Genomic DNA, 20,912 nt, shown 5'->3' with positions numbered 1-20,912 from the left:
TTCAAATGGCAAATTCAAAAGATAAAATACATCAAACGAATGGATAACAACTGTCATATTATACAGTAGAAAATGGTGGATTGAAACTGGTTTTATAGCTAGCTAAACCTCTCACTTGTATGACAGTCGCATCAAATTGCATTACATTGTCAACGATGCGTGAACAAAACAAACAGACACATTAGGTAAAAATGTCAAAAATAGGGGTACAGCAGTCAACGTTGTGCTATCATCTAAATCACTATAAAAACAACAAATGTAACGAAGAAACCCAAAAAGGCATACATCAAATTTAACATCCTCATTTTGCTTATATTATATATTAATAGAATAGATAGTTTATATATATTCTGAAATTGACGCTACAAGAAATTACCTTCATATCATCATTATTTAGTACTAGTATATAAATGAATTGAAATAGTGCAACATTTTTGCCAATCCTTATAAAGGGGACGTGCACCGAGTAACACCCCCCGGGATCAGCCTCTGTAGTTATTCCTAAATGTCATATAGACATAGCACAATAATACAATGGCGGGATGTATAAGTACCGAGCCACGACATACGAAAACTATCCAAAAAAAAAACTGCATCACAAAGCACTTGAAACGCTGGTGCCCTTCTAGTTTAGTGCGAAAGGAAATGATAGACCTTCCATATTACACGTGTTTGATGCGATTTGTGTTGTTTAAACCTGTACTTTTCTTAATATTGTTGTGTGGATCTTTTCTTGCATCGACGTATTTATTATTTCACCACAAAGTCGTACGTCTTTTGTCAATTATCAGTTTTTTTATTAACACATTGAGATCTCATTTGTTTTATCTTAGAGAGGAAATGCACATTTGGAAATCCAAATTCGCTCTATTTCGTTGATTGTATAACATGTATAATACATATATCCAACCGGCCATGGTCAGCAAAAGATAACAAATGGATATTCATTAGTCAAAAATAAATGACAACAGTACAAAAAAAAATTAGAAATATTAAAGAGGCGGAGCAGCCCAACCCTACCAAAAACTGAGGGTGATTTACCAGCAATCAATTGGATGAAATTTAGAAATTTAAAAACACAACATTATTGCAGTAAAATTTTGTTAGAAAAATTCTATTTCTGAAAGTGTGTTTTAGTTTCTTATCTTGAATGAAAAGACTATCTAAAACATTCAAAGATTTAGGTTTGGTAAGGGCCGATTTTGGCCTCAAATTTCAGAACGGTGTGATAGGAGTTAACAAATTAGCAAATGAGGCCGGTATGTTTATATAATTTAAAGTTAATGGTTGTAAAGCCATGATGCTTGTAGACACAGGAGGACAGTATCTCTAATTTCAATGGTGAAAATTCTTCACAGAAATGATGACAGTAAAATTCGTGCGCTACTAAGGGAGCACCACATGTACTGTAATGACGCAGACGTGAACAAGAGTGAATGCTCATTAAACAGTGAAAAGACAGAGTTTTTATATCACAGAGAGTCGACGAAAATGACAGAAGTATGAGAAAGTGACAGCTCCCAAAACGAAGGTAATGATAAAGTGCTTGACACAACTGTTAATAATTCTAATCAAGTGTATCTGAAAGGAATTAGCAAAAGCAAGACAACACTACAAGAGAAAATTGTAGATTCAAGGCAAAAAGAGTTTTTGAAGTACAAATAAATATGTAAAGCCTGTTTGAAGTAGGTTTAATAGAGAGGAGGTCGAGGAGACAATTCGGAAAGAATTTCAATCTTTGGTTGAATTTTAATCAGTTATTGCAGTTAGCAATGTTTATTTTTTATTTAAAATAGTATTGTCATGGTAACTGTTGAGTTGTGTTGAAGTACACTTAGCAGAAGAAGAAAAAAATATCTGTAGATATAAAAAAGATGTGGTATGATTGTCAGTGAGACAACTATCCACAAAAGACCAAAATGACACAGACATTAACAACTATAGGTCACCATACGGCCTTCTACAATGAGCAAAGCCCATACCGCACAGTCAGCTATAAAAGGCCCGATAAGACAATGTGAAACGAGAAAACTAACGGCCTTATTTATGTAAAAAAATGAACGAAAAACAAATATGTAACACATAAACAAACGACAAACACTGAATTACAGGCTCCTGACTTGGGACAGGCACATACATAAATAATGTGGCGGGGTTAAACATGTTAGCGGGATCCCAACCCTCCCCCTAACCTGGCACAGTGGTATAACAGTACAACATAAGAACGAACTATTAAATAGGCCGTCGGATGGGGACGTTAAATCCGAGGCCCCATGTACAGGAACATGTCACGCCCTGTGCATGTAAAAGACCCCTCCTGCAGATTTCCTTAAGAGTAGGCTCCTTGGGGCAGAGGCAAAATTTGTTATTCTTTGGCAGTAAAGCTCAAAATTACAGACGTTATAATAGAAAAAAAAGTATGTTAGTCATGCGAGGACGCAAGAAATCGGAGGCGTGGGTAATGTGACAAAAATGCAGTTTAAGCATGAGACAATATTTGTAATTTATCGTTGAATTATAATCTATAATCAATTACCCGTTTGAACAATGCGTTAACGAAAAATACATATAAAATCATTCTTTTATCTTTGGTTGTTATGAGACGCGTTAATTGTTGCTAGCTATAGGGTGCTCTCTTCGAGGTCCGGGCTTTTGGTATATAAAGACACCGATTCATTGTGTAAGTTCGCTCATTTGTTATTTGGCCGTTGATGGTTAAACATTGGGAAGAAGATACCAGCAGATAAAGAAGTAAGAATTGAGAAGTTTGTAAACCTAGTTTGAGTTGAAAGCTTGTGGTTTTGAAGCAAGCGGTTTTTAAAGTCTTTACGATTGTTGCAAGCTACCGGGTTGTTCCGAAACTGTAATTTCCCTCGAGAATGGTCGCAGTCCCTTAAACAGATAGCTTGTATTAATCTGGTGACTTAGGTGCTCCGGAGACTAGCTGCTTCAAAACTGGTGACTCATGTCTCAGGAACTAGGTGCTTCAGAGACTAGTCGTTTCGGGATTAGGTGTTTCAGAACTAGGTGTTTCAGGAACCTTGTTCTAATTAATAGAGGTTGAATGGTTATAATATAATTGTTTGTCAAATCAGTTGGGACCTCGGAGTCTGTAAAAGGATCATGGATAAATCGAGGTTATAGTTTTCAGACTACTTTTTGATATAAAGTTATTTGTGTAAATAGTGTTATTTCTTTATTAAGTTTCAAAGTTTAAATGCTGGTCAAGCCTCCAAGTTGTAGTTAGGGTTTCGAGTTAATTAAAAGATTGATATTGGAGTATCTCAGATTCTGTAAAAACGGATACGGACATATAGTTCATAAGCCAAACACGTTACAAAGTTTAAAAGCTGGTCAAGCCTCCAAGTTGTAGTTAGGGTTTCGAGTTAATTAAAAGATTGATATTGAAGTATCTGAGATTCTGTGAAAACGGATACGGACATTTAGTTCATAAGCCAAACACGTTACAATAACATCGAATTCTATCAAATAGCCGTATTGCCACCTGTGACAAATCTTATCAGTGGATTGTATTATGACAATAAAACATCTTCAATACTATCATATACATTTGTACCAAGAAAAAAGAAAAATCATTCCCACAGAAAAAAAGAAAAAACACAAAAAACTGAACTCCGAGGAAAATTCAAAAAGGAAAGTCCCAAATCAAATTGCAAATTCAAAAGTTTAAACACATCAAACGAATGGATAACAACTTTCATATTCCTGACTTGGTACAGGCATTTTCTTATGTAGAAAATGGTGGATTGAACCTGGTTTTATAGCTAGCTAAACCTCTCACTTGTATGACAGTCGCATCAAATTTTATTACAGTGTCAAAGATGCGTGAACAAAACAAACAGACACATTAGGTAAAAATGTCAAAAATAGGGGTACAGCAGTCAACGTTGTGTTATCATCTTAATCACTATAAAAACAACAAATGTAACGAAGAAGCTCAAAAAGGCATACATCAAATTTAACATTCTCATTTTGCTTATATTATATATAGATAGAATAGATAGTTTATATATATTCTGAAATTGACGCCACAAGAAATTACCTTCATATCATCATTATACAGTGTATAAATGAATTAAAAAAGTGCAACATGTTTGCCAATACCAATAAACGTGCACCGAGTAACACCCCCCGGGATCAGCCTCTGTAGTCATTCCTAAATGTCATATAGACAAATCACATATGCAGAAAAATAATAAACATAGCACAATAATACAATGGCGGGATGTATAACTACCGAGCCACGTCATATGGAAATGACCAAAAAAAAAAAAAAAAAAAAAAGAGATAAATTATAAAAACTAATAAAAGAACACGATAAAAGATGATACATGTAAACAACGTTAGTACTCACAAAATATACTTCAAGACAATCGTGTGTTAATATTGAAGTTCATACGGAATATTAATCAACAAGGTCTTGGAATCTTACGATGAACCTTTTTTTAATAAAGGAACGCTCTATTAAATTATCCTAGTTCATCAACTTTTTGCTCATTACGTTTAAAAAAAACGTGTAGCGGCTGCATCTTTGAAGTATCCTCTATACAGGTCATTCAGGTGAAGTTATTATATTGTTGGTAAGATGAGGAATTGATAATTTCAAACAAAAAATTGTCTTGTTTGTCACAATTACTGGTACGCTTGTGCCAAATTTGAGGTACAAGTCAAAAATGAAGCTGAGGAAATGATTAAATGTATTTTGCATAATTATTTCGGTATACAAAGAATGAATAAAACTGTATCACAAAGCACTTGAAACGCTGATGCCCTTCTAGTTTAGTGCGAAAGGAAACGATAGACCTTCCATATTACACGTGTTTGATGCGATTTGTGTTGTTTAAACCTGTACTTTTCTTAGTATTGTTGTGTGGATCTTTTCTTGCATCGACGTATTTATTATTTCACCACAAAGTCCTACGTCTTTTGTCAATTATTAGTTTTTTTTATTAACACCTTGAGATCTCTTTTGTTTTCCTTTTAGAGGGGAAATGGACATTTGGAAATCCGAATTCGCTCTATTTCGTTGATTGTATAATACATATATCCAACCGGCCATGGTCAGCAAAAGAGAGGCGAAAGATACCAAATGGATATTCATTAGTCAAAAATAACTGACAACGCCATGGCTAAAAAGCAAACAGACAAACAACAGTACAAAAAAAAAATTAGAAAAATTAAAGAGCCGGAGGAGCAGCCCAACCCTACCAAAAACTGAAGGTGACTTACCAGCAATCAATTGGATAAAATTTAGAGATTTAAAACACAACATTATTGCAGCAAAATTTTGTTAGAAACATTCTACTTCTGAAAGTGTGTTTTAGTTTCTTATCTGAATATAAAGACTATCTAAGACATTAAAAGGAGTAGGTCCGGTAAGGTTCATCTGACGAAAGATTTTGACCACTTTTTAAAAACTTAAGGTGTCTATTTTATTTGAATCAATTAGAGAATGTGAAAGATTTTAACTGATTTAGTCATTAAAAACGATCCGATACAAGCTCAAATATGAAAAATCTATCAAATATGCCGGAAAATGTCACTTTTCAGATGTTTTTTTGTCAAAAATGAAAGTGGCCGCATCCCTGTTTATCCTCAACCTTTATTTATTTTATGTATCATCATCAAATACAACTTACATTTCAATATTAAGGATAAACACAAATGAGGCCACTTCCGTTTTACACGAAAACCGTCTAAAATTTAACTGAAATGTAAGAATTGTGAAGATTTCAGTAATTTAGCATGACTTAAAGGTGCTAGTACCCGACATATGTGCATTGTATTGTAAAACAAGAACTATCTTTAAATAAGATATCCGACGTATTTAAATTTGAGTATATGTTTAAAACTATCATTTCGATAACCTTCAGAAGCACAAAGATACCATTTAAATAACGTTTTCTCTGTTTTGTCAGTATTCTCGGTCCTCGTATCTTTCTGTTTACATTCACCAAAACCCCGCGGAATTTCTCATGGCGTAGGTGCGTTCTAAAGGTCATGTACGTTCGTACAACAAAGTTGACATTCAAAACTATATAATTGTCCCGAATAAACAGCTGTCACGGATGCAAAGAGCTATTGGAGAAACAATTATTTTAATAAAAATATAAATCTGTGTAGGATCTAGTTCAAACATTTATAGTTTTTCACTTGTTTTCCATCACGATATAATTCACGAGACGTTTTTTTCAAACACAACCAAATCACCCACCATGACAGCATTTTGTCCAATCACAGAAAGGATTTACGAGCATGCAAATGATTCGAATAGAACAAGATGATCAAGAATACTGCGTCCCTGTCGAAATCGACACTGGATATTGGCTAATAGCCCATTTGATTCCAAGAACCAAACAAGGCGATCATTGACCATCCGTTCGAGTGTTAATAGGATCCGTGTGATCTTTACTTGGTTTTGGAAAAGGCACGACGGTTGCAAGCTTCCAGATTGATGGTAAATCACAAGATTCCCAGATGGTATTTATAAGCTACAAGAGAACTTCCAGAGAGGAATCTGGCAAGTGTTTTAACAGTTGATAATGGATGTTATCAGGCCCACACGCTGTGTCATGGGCTTTAGAAAGAGATGTTTTAAGTTCTTCTAAAGAAAAAAATTAATTATAATTTTTACCATTTTTTTATTTAAAGTTAAGCTTAAGTTTTTCTTTTTTTTTCTTTAACCTCTTTAAAATCTTCATTGTAGTTGTTAGAAGAAGATTTCGCAAAAGTTCACCAAGCTTGTTGGCAATATCTTTTTCAGATGTTAATAAAGAATTGCCGTCTTTCAAATGTTTAACAGTGGCTTTAGAATGTTTACCTTTTATTTTTTGAATCATATTCCAAACTTTTGTCATCGGAGTGCGAGATAAATATTATCCCCGAGACAAATTTTTTCCAAGATGTTCGGCGGGCTTTCCATTTAGCGGTTGAACTATCATGACTGAAAAACCCATAGTATGTCAAATTCGGAGTACAAGTCTAAGAATGACGTAGAGGAAACCGTGTCTGTTATTTCTTTATCTTTAAATCATGTAGGATATCATTATTGAACTTATTAAGAATATAGTTATCAAAGGTACTAGGATTATAATTTAGTACGCCAGACGCGCGTTTCGTCTTCATAAGACTCATCAGTGACGCTTATATCAAAATATTTATCAAGACAAGTTTGAATTGTTAATAGACAGAACGTCATCAATTAATCTGAATTTGAAATTCAATGACCTGAAACATTAATTGTTGATTTTTTAAAACCATTAGAAAACCATGATCAAAAATTTCTACAAAAATGAAATGAAAACATAAGTGTTCTTTTAATAAATTCTTTCATGCACGTAGTTTTATACAACAAAAAAATGAGTTGTCTCCTTTTGAACTATTCAGACATTTTCCCAACGTTAAAAAAAAAGAGAAAATATTTCCTCAATGTTTGAAGTATCGATTCTATATACCGACGTTATTTATCATCTTGATAACGTGTCACAGATTTCTTTTTTATTTGTTTTTGTAAATTTTTACTTTTACTAAAAGTTATTTTTTTGTAACATTCATTTGACGTGGCTCGGTACTTAAACATCCCGTTATTATGCTATGGTACATTTTGTTTGTCTTTTCTTTCGTTTTTGCTTATGTGCTTTGATTATAACACAATGTTGACTGCTATACCCGGATTTGACATATTTACCTGTAATGTCAATATAACCAAAACGAATGTTGTCGTACAAGTGAAAAGTTTAACTAGAAATGAACAGACTGGAACCCAGTTGATATTTATAATATAAATGGAACTCTTTTGTTGGGGAATGCAAAAAATGAAACTGGTATATTTGAATTGTTAACATCTGTTTCAATGGGCTTTATAATTTAACGAAAGTGCATAATTAAGGATATAATGCGTCAAACATACGTGAATCATTTCGGTGAATAAGTAGTCCAGCCCTGGCCTCAGTGACTCTTTTTTTTTTTTTTTTTTTTGTTGTCACTGAGTCCAGCTCGCCCTCCATTGCCTTCAATGGTGCAAGCTCCCGGGTAGATTACCCGGGGACGATTGGGACGATGCCAGAGCGCTCAAGAACGAAATATGTACAACAAATGGTAAAACTTGATAAAATAAACAAGTTACATACCTGAAATGCTTGTACCCTATATGGAAAATCATCTTTACAGGAGGAAATCCCTTGCAGTAGAAGCTGTGGACATCTTGTTTACATCAGTAACGCTATATTACGGAACGTGACGTTTCCACGCTATAACGTAAACGAAACGAATTTAATGTGTCGATAACGATTTTCAACGTTTGACGTCGTTAAATCGACGACTTTACATCTATTACTTTTCATACGTTGACTTAACAGACACTGAATACTGCTGGTTAATTATGACACTTTAAAATATGCATTTTCAGATGAGGTTTATTGATCGATCATGTGTTTTTTCCCAAAGTCAATTACAACAATATTCGACAAGCAGTTATGATGTAAATTCAGTTTAATTTTCCATTGTTTTTTTTTTTTGTTTTTTTGTTTTTTTATAAATTTCCATTACGGTTACAATCAAACCAATTAAATCACACGCACAGTATTTCTTATCTCTGATAAAATTCCGACCATTGTTGAAATGAACCATTGCTTTTTTCTGTTAATATCAAACAACAGTTGAAAACAAGAATATGTCAAACGTACACGGATGCTCCATCCGCACTATCATTTTCTATGTTCAGTGGACAGTGATAATGAGATAAAATCTTGAATTTGGCATTATAATTACAAAGTTTATATCATAGGGAACAAGCCTAAAGTTGATTTGACTTCAACATCATTAAAAACGACTTTGACCAAAAACTTTAACCGCAAAAACGGGGTAGACGGACGTACGGACGGAAGAACGAACGGAAGCATATACAAAAAAAGCATAATGCCAATAAATGGGGCATGAACATGAATTTAGAAACTCCATATTTTAATTGCAATGGTCTGTGTTTGTCTACTGGTACTTTAGTATTATACACTGAATTTGACAAAGGGATACGCTGAATTTATAACTTTTTATTCATCCCATACAAAATGCTTCAATTAATGTTTCCATATATCCATATCACAGATACAACAGCACCTTGGATTTACGATATGATTTACTGAGGTGACACCTGGAATTGCAAAATTGGCAAGAGTAACTCGTCGTATACATGATGTGCTCTTCACCATATCCACAACATCTGCTGAGGTAGTATTTGTATGCAGAGATCTTGCATATGCATAGCAGACAGCCACACCGTCTTTCCCATCACGTGCACAACGACCTACTTCTTGCCAATAACTCAAAATAGATTTTGGTGCACCCCAGTGTACCACATTGCGAATGTCGGGTATGTAAATGCCCATACCAAAAGCAACGGTTGCAACAACACATCTAATTTTACTATCAATCTTTTTAAATTCATCAAGAATCAATTTCTTCCTATCTTCTGAAATTGCCGAGTGAAACATTTCTACTAAACGAAAGTCGCCACAAAACCTTTTTTCCCCTAGTTCATCATTAAATAGCAAAAAAATCTCTGCAACTGTTGGGATTGACCTAAAAATTAAAAAAAAAAACATGATAGAATACTGAGTTTAATTTGAAAATTTGAAGTTAAACATTTGATTGTGAAAGATGAAATGAATTTTATTCCCAAAAGATAACCTATTAAAATTTTACATGGTGGAAGTGCATGTATTTGTTTTTATGAGTAATAAAATATACTCAGAAGAAAATCGCATTTTCAGAAGCTGATGTACATTGTCTATGAACCAAAATGAAAATAATGTAAGTTATTGGTTGAAATAATATATAGTTTATATTTAGGTGTACGGTTTTGACACAGACATATATCATAAACCAAACGGTACCAGATGCAAAGCCATACAAAACGTTCTATAATGTGATTCCTTATAATAAGTTTCTTATAAGATAGTTACTTGTAACCACATCTCATTACGGCTACGTTTAAGAAGCTCAAAAATAATTTTTTTAGACAATTACCTGCAGAAAATTAATGTTTTTGGCGAATCAGATATATCTCTCTCCAATGAAGATAGCAACCATTTCAATTCTGATTCAAAATCGGAGGAAGATTTCTGCACTTGCAAGTGAATATTTGGTCTGGAAAAAAATCATTACATTTAACTCGCCTTTCAAATGAACATTACAGATATTCCATAAGTAATGTTTTGCTCCTTTTTTTCATTATTAATTTCATGTAGGCAAACTATTATTATTGTGTATACTAGTATATAAAAAAGAAGATGTAGTGTGATTGCCAATGAGACACCTATCCACAAAAAACCACAATGACACAGACATTAACAACTATAGGTCACGGTACGGCCTTCAACAATGAGCAAAGCCCACATCCCTTGATTTCATCGTATGTATAAATAAATAAATTCATATTGTCATTATTGAATAACTAAATTTGTATGAAAATTGTCCATATAAATTTTCATGAATAATTGAACATTTCCATAGTCGATATTCTTAATTTTGAATATGCAATTTCTTTGTATAAATACTTCGTATATACCTGTCTGGAATAGCTGCTATTACATTGCAGTCTTTCTTAATATAGAGGTACTTTTCTATGTCTGATTTCACTTTTGGTGTTACGGTTGCCGTAAGGGCCAAGACAGGGACATCTGCAATGCTTCTTATCTTTGCGACTTTTCTGTATTCTGGTCTAAAAGATTCTCCCCTGAAATTGTAGTACCACAAAGGTAACGCAATACATTTTAATAGACGAAATTTACAATTCACCATTTGCAATAGCACATTTCCGACCAATATCACAACAAACTTGGGCGATAAAAGCATTCTTATTGATTAATCTGAAGTTTATTTTGACAAAATAAAGCTTGTTGTATTGTGTAGAAAGTAGTAATCTATAATATACATATATATGCGTACCAATCCGAAACACAATGCGCCTCATCAAAACATATCATGCATAAACTGTCCTTCCAAAATATAAATTAAGATCCATCTTGTTACATCTTCTGATCAATTTTATTTAGCAATCGCCAATGGCAGTCAGCATGGTTAAAGAACATCAGTTGTTCGACCTGTTAGTAATTTGCGTTTTGTTAAAATATACTTTTTCACTTCTTTGGTCTGTTGGATAATGTAGTTTGTGCTGTATTTAAAAAGACCCTTTTAAACGAAAATTGGTTTACATGCACACGTAAAAATTGCGATTTTTATTCAACACAGTCATAGGTTTGAACGTAGTTTTCAATTTAGACTTGTATATATAAATATCTCCATACCTTATATAATATGTACTGTAGTACGCCGCTAGATTACTACTGACGAGGAAAGGTAACACACGGCCACTGAAAGCTTTATTTTAGTGAAGCCCAGGTGGTCGTGTGGTCTAGCGAGACGACTACAGTACAGTGCTGGCGAATTGGTGTAACAATATCTCAGAAACATGGGTTCGAATCCCAGCGACGAAAGAACAAAAGATTTGCGAAAGCAAATGTACAGATCTAACATTGTTGGGTTGATGTTTAGACGAGTTGTAAATATATATATATATGTGCACTTTCTTTCATTAAACATAAACGAAAGAATTACTATAAAGGAGGCCGTAAAATGTAATAAACAATATTTAAACAGACAATATTGCTGGGAGTACATTTAAATTTTATCGTGTGCTAAACAACGACCACATGGATCATCATGTCTCGTATGTGACTTTAACTTATTAATATAGGTTGACTAAGGTTGTTATATGATTACTACACAAAATATTGGAAACAAATTTGCTCTACATGTGTACCAAAGAAATGAGTCCAGCTATTGTATTAGTTATGTCGTGTGCTTGCTGTCTAGTCAGCGTTTGCATTTATCCCCTTTTAATCTACTTCACGATTGTAACATCTAATAGCAACATCTTTGTCCCAGTGCAATGAACTATTTATCTTTACAGATTGCTTTAATTCTCTTGGGAACTTTTATTCTTTTATCGCTGCAAGAACTAGTTTTTGTGAAAAAGAGTCGAGTGACAGTTACATATCATCAAACAAAAGACGGCGCACTACTCCAATCAAAACTCCAAGGTCGATAAAGAAGTTAAAGCAGAGCTCATCTCCAAAACAAGTAAGTTTCAATTGATTACTAAAGTTTAGGAAAAAAAATCCCTCAAAATCCGTGATTTTAATTTCTACATCACTTCTTGCATTGCCCTCTAGTTTAGGATATTAATTCATTTTAATCCTTTCGATCCTTTTCTGAGGGTATCGGCTTGTTTTTTTATTATTGAAAATTAAAGGCAATGAAATAAAAAATCTGATAGAACAGTTTGTAAAATCTTAGATTTTATTTTGATAAAAATGGAATTTAATAGACATTCATAAATATGTTACTTTCAAAAATGTGTTTATTACTTTTTTCTTGGTAAATGTAATATTTCTCACTGAACATAATGACAGCAACAATTTATTTTTTAAAGGAAAGCGTTAAACATGGAAATACTATAAACAGCCATTTACACACTGCTATAAGTTTTTTGGTAAAGCGGAATTATAGAAAAGGTGTCAACGCACTTGCTAATGGAACTGATGGTATGCGTAGAGCTTTGAGAGAATGCTGTTTTGATATCATTTTCAAGGAAATGAAAGAGATTTCAAAGAAATCTGAGAACAACATTTTGTCTAGGTCAATTTCAATAGAAACAGTGAAGCAGTTCAAATGGACTTCAGTCGTCTCAGAACTTAAATTGAAGGCACCAACTCTTTATGGCGTTTTATCATCCATGCTCTCGCCCCAAAAAGTTCAATATAGGTAATGTTACTCTGTTCATTCTTGTATATTTTGTGTTAGTTACAAGCATTCACTTATACTTAAGCAAGGTAAAAAAGTGCAAATATTAGTGAAAAATTTAAAACAGCTCTATTTCCGTCAAGCTGTCCATGTTTCAATTATGGACCGAATATAATGGTATGCTGTAAATGGCAATTACACACCTCAATACAGTATAATTTGATTGACGATATATGACACTATGTGTGTTACCAATTGCATTTTTTTTTACATAACAGTCTAGAAAATCAACTAAACATTGCTCCATTTATTGATTAGATATCTGTTGTTACTTCCTCTTCGATTGTGACATTTTCTTCACATTTCGACTACGGGTCTCTATGCTTGAATAGCCATCTTGAATCTATACCAGTGCCAATACAGAAACAGCCAGTTAATAACACTATTATATAGTAACATATATATTTTAATGCACATGTTTTTATATTCATAACTCATGTTTCAGAACTGAAAACTTAGCCACTAACCCTAAACTCATAAATGAAATTGGTACTATGTACAGTGTTCTAATGTTCAAGAGGAACACGCAGTGTAAAAATTTCCAGACTTTGAACTCAATACAGTTATGGACAGGAGGATGTAAATCAAGTGTAAGCTAAAGTTAGCGTAAAGTTTCACATATTTAAAGAAAAGCTTTTTAAGAACTCTATATCTCTCTTATATATTACATGCACACGTATAAAAATTGCGGTTTTTATCCAACGCAATCATAGGTTTGAACGTAGTTTCCAATTTAGACTTGTTTATATATATTATACTACTAGTAGAAACTTTGATAAAATAATAAAAAAAACTTCGTTCATAAAGATAAACATTCAAATATTTATTTTGAACTGTTCGTTGCGGACATGACAAGTGAACATAAAGACTGATACCTTGCGAATTCAAACACAGGTTTTAACTCAGTTTAACAGAATGGGATGGTGCCTTGGACCCACTGCCACAAGAAGGGCAATTGATGTCATATGCAAAGATTTTGATAAAGAAATCAACGAGGCAAAAAGTTTAATTGAGGTATGAACAGAATTAAAAAATCGTCCAGCTATTTATCAGGACGATCACATTTTGCAGAGGTTGAAGAAAATAAAATTAAAACATTTAGGTTAATAGATGTTTTTTTGTCAGTTTGTTACTTTCTTGGTGCTGGCTGGTCTCTGCCGCGTAGATAAAAATTTTCTACTAGCTATTAAATAAGCTTGACTTTTGTAGATAAGAACGGCACGTGTAGTTAAAGCTGGAAGTATCGGTGTTGTTGGTTTATAGTTTTTCGCTTCAATGTAGTATAGTTTAACTATAGTAAAATAATTACAGAAATATATTAACTAATTATCATAAAGCAAGCGAATAACACGCCGATTTGACGTTACAATGATCAAAACAACATAATTCATTTTTTTACATAAATAAGGTCGTTAGTTTTCTTGTTTGAATTGTTTTACATTGTCTTATTGGGGCTTTTTATAGATGACTATGCGGTATGGACTCATTGCTCATTGTTGAAGGCCACATGGTGACCTATAGTTGTTAATGTTTGTGTCATTTTGGTCTTTTGTGTAAAGTTGTCTCATTGGCAATCACACCACATCTTCTTTTTTATATAATAAATAAGTTCATTATGAAGATGTTACTTTATCCTCATCTTTAATGTTTCCGTAGGAACAGAGTAAAAGTTTGAATAACAAAGAATAACAAAGATGAAGAAGAGTGTAATGAAAATAGTGAAGCGTCTAGTAGGAATGTTGTGTCACCTAATGAACATAATGAGTTAACACAAACAAATGTACGAAGGAGATTATTTGACGTCTCAAATAAAGAAGAACAAAACAAGCACATACATGGTAATAGTTGGTGATAAACATCTTCAACTTTATATTGCGAATGTTTTAGTATGAAATTCAAAACAGTGTAGCTGTGGCCATTGATTGACCCATCAAAATCATCCATTGACTGGGACAATTTACGTGAACGTTTGTCTGTAACAACCACTGTTCATGACGTACCTACGATAGACATTTAAACTGTGGGGTCAACAAAGGTTTCTTAACGCCTTTAATTATAAAATAATTCGAAAAATTAATCAGGAATAACCTTTGTGTTTTGATTTATATAATTGATATAAATCAAAATATCGTGTTATTTCTGATTAATTTTTCGAATAACTTTATTTAGATGTTGAGAACCTTTGGTGACCCCATAGTTTAAGTGTCTTTAAAAAGTACATAGTGAGCATTGCTCGTTACATACAAACGTTCACCTAAATTGTCCCAGTCAATGAATGATTTTAATGTGTCAATCAATGGCCACAGCTACACTGTTTTGAATTTCATACTATTTTAAAATAAAATTATTTTGAAGCAAAGTAAATCATAAACAAATGGTGATACTTTATCCTTTGAAAGGCAGTGGTAAATAGAAATTTATATAGAATAAGTTTATTAACGACCATCTTGACGCACATGTACGTCTTTTTGAAAGTAATTATATAGTGTTAATGGCAAAGGCAGTGGGCCCGTGTGCATACAACTGCTAAAGTAGAACAATCCAATAAGAATATATTCTAAAATGATCTCATCGACACTCACGCCTCATTTTTTATATCCATAACATACTTTTATTTTATATTGATTAATGATTTGAAAGTAAAGACAGGCATTTACTGTTAGTTCGTTGATCTATAGTCGGTAAGATCGGCGACATTTGGTCTCAAAACATCAAATTGGTCTCATTCGCGGTTAAATTACATTTTTCATATTTTCGACTTTTCAGACGATTATAAAAACAGAAAATGGATTAAACATTTACATCGTTTCTAATTATACTCCTATATTCAGAAAAACATCCTGGCTACACATTCTGTTGGGACAATATTGGTAGGCACTTGACAGTCAGACAACAAACCACAGATCATCAAAACAAGTATCATATGTGGGCTCTAGCATACGCTGCTGTTAATAGGGTTCAAACTGCAGATCTTTCTACCGATGACTTCATTCCAGCCTCAACAATACCACTGAAGAGCTACTTACCATCTGATGAAGATATCATAGATTTGAAAAACCGACTGATATTTGAGGTGGAATCTATTGCTGCAGAATATCTCCAAGCGTTTAAGCCCCATAGTCCTAAACCTTTTGCCCATCAACACACAGCAGTTATGGAAAAAAAGTCACATTTAGTAAGATTTAAGTAGATAAAAAAAAATATAAAGACACTCAGTTTTGAAAAAAAATCCACTTGTTTTCGTATTCTTTATCAAATTCGCCTGGGGTTAGTATAAAAAATTCCAGAATTAACAGAATAAAAATACAATTCTATTTAAAAAATTCTCGTAATGATGTTTTCTTTTCCATTAAACACCGTTTCAAGTTCTTTCTTATAAGTTCGATGACTATTCTGTAAACACAAATACAAATCAAAGTCGTATCTTTGTAGATAAACTTGGGAATAATTCAAGAAAACCCATCTTCCACTGCTGGTACAATAGCAATATTAGGGAAATTGCACAAGTATGTCCCTATAACTAACGGGAAATTGAATGCATGTGTAGTATACGGCGATGGGCTTACTTGTGAAAGACACAATGATGCTCACAATGCTCGGGCTGGAGGAAGAACTGCAGAAGACAGACTCGAAGGGTTGGAACCTTGTCCACAGGAATTTCACAAACGCATGCTCATTCTTCAGGTTACATTCTTATAATTTTTAAGGTGCAGAATCCTTTCCCAGTGTCCTTCAGTTTTCGTTTAAAGAAAAAAGGAATATGCTTTAAATGCATGTACTATTGGCTAAGTTTTACTGTAAATTATGTTAGCGTGATTTTTTTTAAGAGAATCCTTTGTGTTATTAAAATCTTCATACATGTAACTAAACCGATATTGAAGAAATGACTTTAATTTTTTTGGTGTTATCATTTCTAACGAGAGAAGCTTTGAAAATAAAGATATAGTAGTAGTCACTAATAATGAATAGCGATATAGTAAGTTCATGCTTATAATATTTAAAGAAAAAATGAAATAGATAAGAAATACTCATTCGGAATTGAATATTTCAGGACACGTGGAACGAATTTTTTGATGGGAACAGCTGTACCGAGAAAGGCACACTATACAATATAAAAAATGCGTTCAACCACAGATCTGTTGGGAAAGACGTTTCCAAATGCTTTAATCATGCAGTAGATTTACTGAATCATGTAACGGACAGCTTTACCCTTTTACTTCTAAGGCAGCTAATGCAAATAAATGGTATAGAAGAAATTCCATCAAATTTTCCTAACACAGCGTCTGCACAGAAAGTTTACTTGCACCAAAAAGCAACCCAGCTCATTGAAAAAATATGGCATAATTGTGGAACGGAATGCATAGATCCGGCAGAAATTCCAAGGGACGATAACTCTCAGATATGTAACTGCAAAGATGGCAAGTGCCCTTAAATGACTAATGACATGTTTTGTAATCACATACTTTAAACTATTTCAACACTTGGATATTCTTTTGTCAAAAAATTAGCCGATCTATAATGCCTGTTATATTGGACAACAATTGGTTCATTGTATCAATTTCTACGATCTGAAATCAACTTTGATAATATCTAAACATTTTATGATTGTATTACTTTTTATAAAAAGCATGATTAAGTAATTGCATGAACAAAAGGCACCATCATTTTATTACCAATGCGCGTTTTTTATCATACCAGTATATATTTATATATTATATATATGTAGTCTATATAAAGCTGAACAATTGTACACATGTTATTTTATTTCAAGCAGCGACATTGCAATTGCTTATAAATTCAGGGGGGTGCATATTTTTTGTAAGGCCTGGGTAATCAGCAATTATAATAGTCCAATCGATATTTTGTATATTTCTAGAACTTGAGGATACTATAGTCCAATGTACAAATTCTTTCTGTACAACACGATATTTTCACCAAAGCTGCGTTGCGCCTGATGCCAATACTACTTTAGACTCACCTTGGTTTTGTACGGATTTGTGTAAAGCAGGGGCTGGCATGTACAGGTTTTGTACATGCAAGAAAGACAGAGGTCTTGATATCGACATGATTGGTTGTGATAACCAATCATGTTCAAATGGCACATGGTTTCATGTAGATTGTGTCAAAATTGACAAAATTCCAGGTACACTTTGCTAAACTTAATATTTTATGTTGTATTTATTTTTACGAATTATAATTTTTTAGTAAGACTTGAGTTTATTGATGGAAGTACGTGTATGAATATTAATTATGCTCATAATATCGAATGGTTTGAATCAGGTTAATCGTAAGAGTTATTAGAATAGTAAGCATGTGCTTTGATTAAATAGCGTGTACTGGTCTTCTGGAAAACTGAACTATATCTTGTGCAAATTTTTTAAAGAGTAAAGCTGTAGGTGATACACGAAACTAATTTTATTTTCCTTAAGCATGCAGGAATGAATAACAATAATTAAGGAATTTGTTTCCCGTCAAGATCACATCTACAGGTATTTATTGTGAAGCACTTTTTTACTATTAGTACGCGTATGTTTGTATAGAAGTCTTTAGTTTTCTTTGTGCTTTCCCTATCTCATTCAATATACACAATTAACACTACCCCCTACCCCGAACATTCCAGTTGAGGGCGAAATGAAAACGTACCCAAGTGACAATAAACAAATTCCGTATTTTCGTTTAAATAGATGGTAAATGGTATTGTTCCAAAAAATGTGAGAAAAGCAACAAGGAAGCCGAAGATCACAAACTAAACTACAGCACAGGATTGCTTTGGCGAGGTCTGAATGACAGAATCAGACGTACAGCTGTACGGAACGGAGATGGTCCGGCCATGATAAAATTTTGGAAACTGGACTTAGTCCAGTTTCACATTACACACCATCCGAAATATTTTATTTTGGCCCATAGATTATTAGCAGGTATGTGTATCGTTATTTGAAAAATGCGTAAAATTGCGTTAAAATTTTAAATTTAAATCTAAGATCTAAAAGGGAAAAACAAGATAAGACCTATCATTCGCTGCAACAACAAAAAAAACTTAACACGGCCCGAATTTCCGAGATGAAACATGAACAAAAGCTGAATAAAAAGATAGAAAATGGAAATCGTTAATAATAAAGTAGTTCGCCATTTTGTCTTTATTAGTTACAATAATTTATATTATATATATAAAATGATTTTGAACAATAAACATGTTCATAAAAAGGTTATCGCAAGGAATAGCTGACAGAGGCGCCTATCTGCCGTTTAACCCTAAATTAAAAATCGGAATTTTTCGTCTAAATTTTTGTTGAAAAATTGTTTAAAAGGTAAAAGTGCGATGACTAAATATTGAAGAGATTTCTTATTGCACATCTCCAGTACTGAATATTTACGAAGAAATGGACAATTTTGTTTGGATAATATTAGATAATAGAGTGGTGTTTAATCCTAAAAGGTTATGACCAACCATGATAACTTTCCTTTGCAGGTGTAAATGGTTTTTTACCGACAAAATTAAGAGAAGATATAATTTGGAACAGAACCGTTAATTACACCGGAGGAAGAGGGTCAAATCTAGAAATGGACCTTGTTAATGAATTCCTAAACAAAGACTTTATAAATTCTTTACATATGACGGGGAAAATGACAGACGAAACGATTGACAGACATGGTAAAATTGTAGGCGGACTGAAGACGGAAATAAACAGTATATATGACACCATGACAGGCCAAAGAACATGGCATGCAGTTGGGGGATGTAATAGAAGACGGACGGACGTTATCAAACTTATTTCTCATTTGCAAAAAGAAGATTTATTCAATTATCATGGGGGGAGGACTTATAAATCATTTAAAAAATTTACTCTGAAATCATGTAATTCTATTGGATCAATGTTAACAAAAATTGAAAGATTGTCAAAAAAATTAGATAGAAGGAAGCGTATTTTGTAGATTAAATTAATTCGATCATGCTATATTGTATTGTATTTTTTTTTTATTGTTGCACACAAAAAACACAACCTGATTAAATTATCTATATCAGTGCATCGAATGTTTATCATGATGATATAAAGAACATTTTGCAAAAACACAAAAACAACCAAAAAAAATCGTAGATAAATTGAAACATGTTTGTGGAAACTTTAAAGTAATTTAGTTTCTGTCTCTTGGGAAAAAACACATGATCGATCAATAAACCTCATCTGAAAATGCATATTTTAAAGTGTCATAATTAACCAGCAGTATTCAGTGTCTGTTAAGTCAACGTATGAAAAGTAATAGATCTAAAGTCGTCGATTTAACGACGTCAAACGTTGAAAATCGTTATCGACACATTAAATTCGTTTCGTTTACGTTATAGCGTGGAAACGTCACGTTCCGTAATATAGCGTTACTGATGTAAACAAGATGTCCACAGCTTCTACTGCAAGGGATTTCCTCCTGTAAAGATGATTTTCCATATAGGGTACAAGCATTTCAGGTATGTAACTTGTTTATTTTATCAAGTTTTACCATTTTTTGTACATATTTCGTTCTTGAGCGCTCTGGCATCGTCCCAATCGTCCCCGGGTAATCTACCCGGGAGCTTGCACCATTGAAGGCAATGGAGGGCGAGCTGGACTCAGTGACAACAAAAAAAAAAAAAAAAAAAAAAAGAGTCACTGAGGCCAGGGCTGGACTAGGTGAATAAGCATACATTCCTTTGAAACAAAAACCTCAGAAAGATAATAGATGGATCTTTCTGAGGTACAATTTTTTTTTATATGAAGGAAAAAATGGGCAATAATTGAATCGATTACAGAAAGTCGAGTGGTATTTTAAGTTAGGGGCGTGTTTGCATTGCCGATATATTTTGCCTTGAAAATGTATATATTTATTTATTGATACCTCGCTTCAGATTCTATTATTCCTATAAATAAAGCCTACAGGTTGATTAAATGAAGTTATCATTTTACAGTACTAAAATAATTAAATACATGAGTCAAGTGAAATACCTTTCTACATGTTCTAATGAATCATAACAACAAAGTAGGCGTATTCAAATAACG

General features: G+C 33.1%; 3 protein-coding genes across 3 annotated transcripts; 2 read left to right on the top strand and 1 right to left on the bottom strand.

The window, feature by feature from the left end:
- Nucleotides 1-8,606: 8,606 nt before the first annotated feature.
- On the bottom strand, nt 8,607-11,905 carry LOC139526436 (ATP-dependent helicase wrn-1-like). The gene is made up of 5 exons (XM_071321584.1): nt 11,840-11,905; nt 10,966-11,015; nt 10,556-10,753; nt 10,045-10,164; nt 8,607-9,597 (listed from the first exon to the last, which is right to left on the bottom strand). Exons 1-5 carry the CDS (start codon nt 11,903-11,905, stop codon nt 9,096-9,098), a joined length of 936 nt encoding a protein of 311 aa, XP_071177685.1. The 3' UTR covers nt 8,607-9,095.
- A 612-nt stretch (nt 11,906-12,517) lies between these two features.
- LOC139527808 (uncharacterized) lies at nt 12,518-14,571 on the top strand. Its single transcript, XM_071323491.1, has 4 exons — nt 12,518-12,843; nt 13,328-13,472; nt 13,777-13,896; nt 14,539-14,571. Exons 1-4 carry the CDS (start codon nt 12,626-12,628, stop codon nt 14,569-14,571), a joined length of 516 nt encoding a protein of 171 aa, XP_071179592.1. The 5' UTR covers nt 12,518-12,625.
- A 1,234-nt stretch (nt 14,572-15,805) lies between these two features.
- LOC139526435 (uncharacterized) lies at nt 15,806-20,014 on the top strand. The gene is made up of 6 exons (XM_071321583.1): nt 15,806-16,057; nt 16,315-16,566; nt 16,934-17,312; nt 17,732-18,025; nt 18,567-18,800; nt 19,352-20,014. The coding sequence occupies exons 1-6, from the start codon at nt 15,806-15,808 to the stop codon at nt 19,813-19,815; spliced, it is 1,875 nt and encodes a 624-aa protein (XP_071177684.1). The 3' UTR covers nt 19,816-20,014.
- The last annotated feature ends 898 nt before the right edge of the window (nt 20,015-20,912 follow it).

This window comes from Mytilus edulis, chromosome 6 (genome assembly GCF_963676685.1).
Source record: "Mytilus edulis chromosome 6, xbMytEdul2.2, whole genome shotgun sequence".
Taxonomy (NCBI): Eukaryota; Metazoa; Mollusca; class Bivalvia; order Mytilida; family Mytilidae; genus Mytilus; species Mytilus edulis.
The sequence above is the reverse complement of the archived record's forward strand: the minus strand, read 5'-3'. Positions and strand labels throughout refer to the sequence as shown.

Coding starts and splice junctions, on each gene's coding strand:
- LOC139526436 (XM_071321584.1), bottom strand. CDS start 11,905: ATGCAAACGCTGACTAGACAGCAAGCACACGACATAACTAATACAATA. Junction 11,016..11,839: donor TAGCTGGACTCATTTCTTTG/GTACACATGTAG, acceptor ATATTTTGGAAG/GACAGTTTATGCATGATATG. Junction 10,165..10,555: donor AGTATTTATACAAAGAAATT/GCATATTCAAAA, acceptor ATTTTTTTCCAG/ACCAAATATTCACTTGCAAG.
- LOC139527808 (XM_071323491.1), top strand. CDS start 12,626: ATGCGTAGAGCTTTGAGAGAATGCTGTTTTGATATCATTTTCAAGGAA. Junction 12,844..13,327: donor CCCCAAAAAGTTCAATATAG/GTAATGTTACTC, acceptor CTCATGTTTCAG/AACTGAAAACTTAGCCACTA. Junction 13,897..14,538: donor AGGCAAAAAGTTTAATTGAG/GTATGAACAGAA, acceptor ATGTTTCCGTAG/GAACAGAGTAAAAGTTTGAA.
- LOC139526435 (XM_071321583.1), top strand. CDS start 15,806: ATGTGGGCTCTAGCATACGCTGCTGTTAATAGGGTTCAAACTGCAGAT. Junction 16,567..16,933: donor AACGCATGCTCATTCTTCAG/GTTACATTCTTA, acceptor TGAATATTTCAG/GACACGTGGAACGAATTTTT. Junction 17,313..17,731: donor CAAAGATGGCAAGTGCCCTT/AAATGACTAATG, acceptor CAATTATAATAG/TCCAATCGATATTTTGTATA.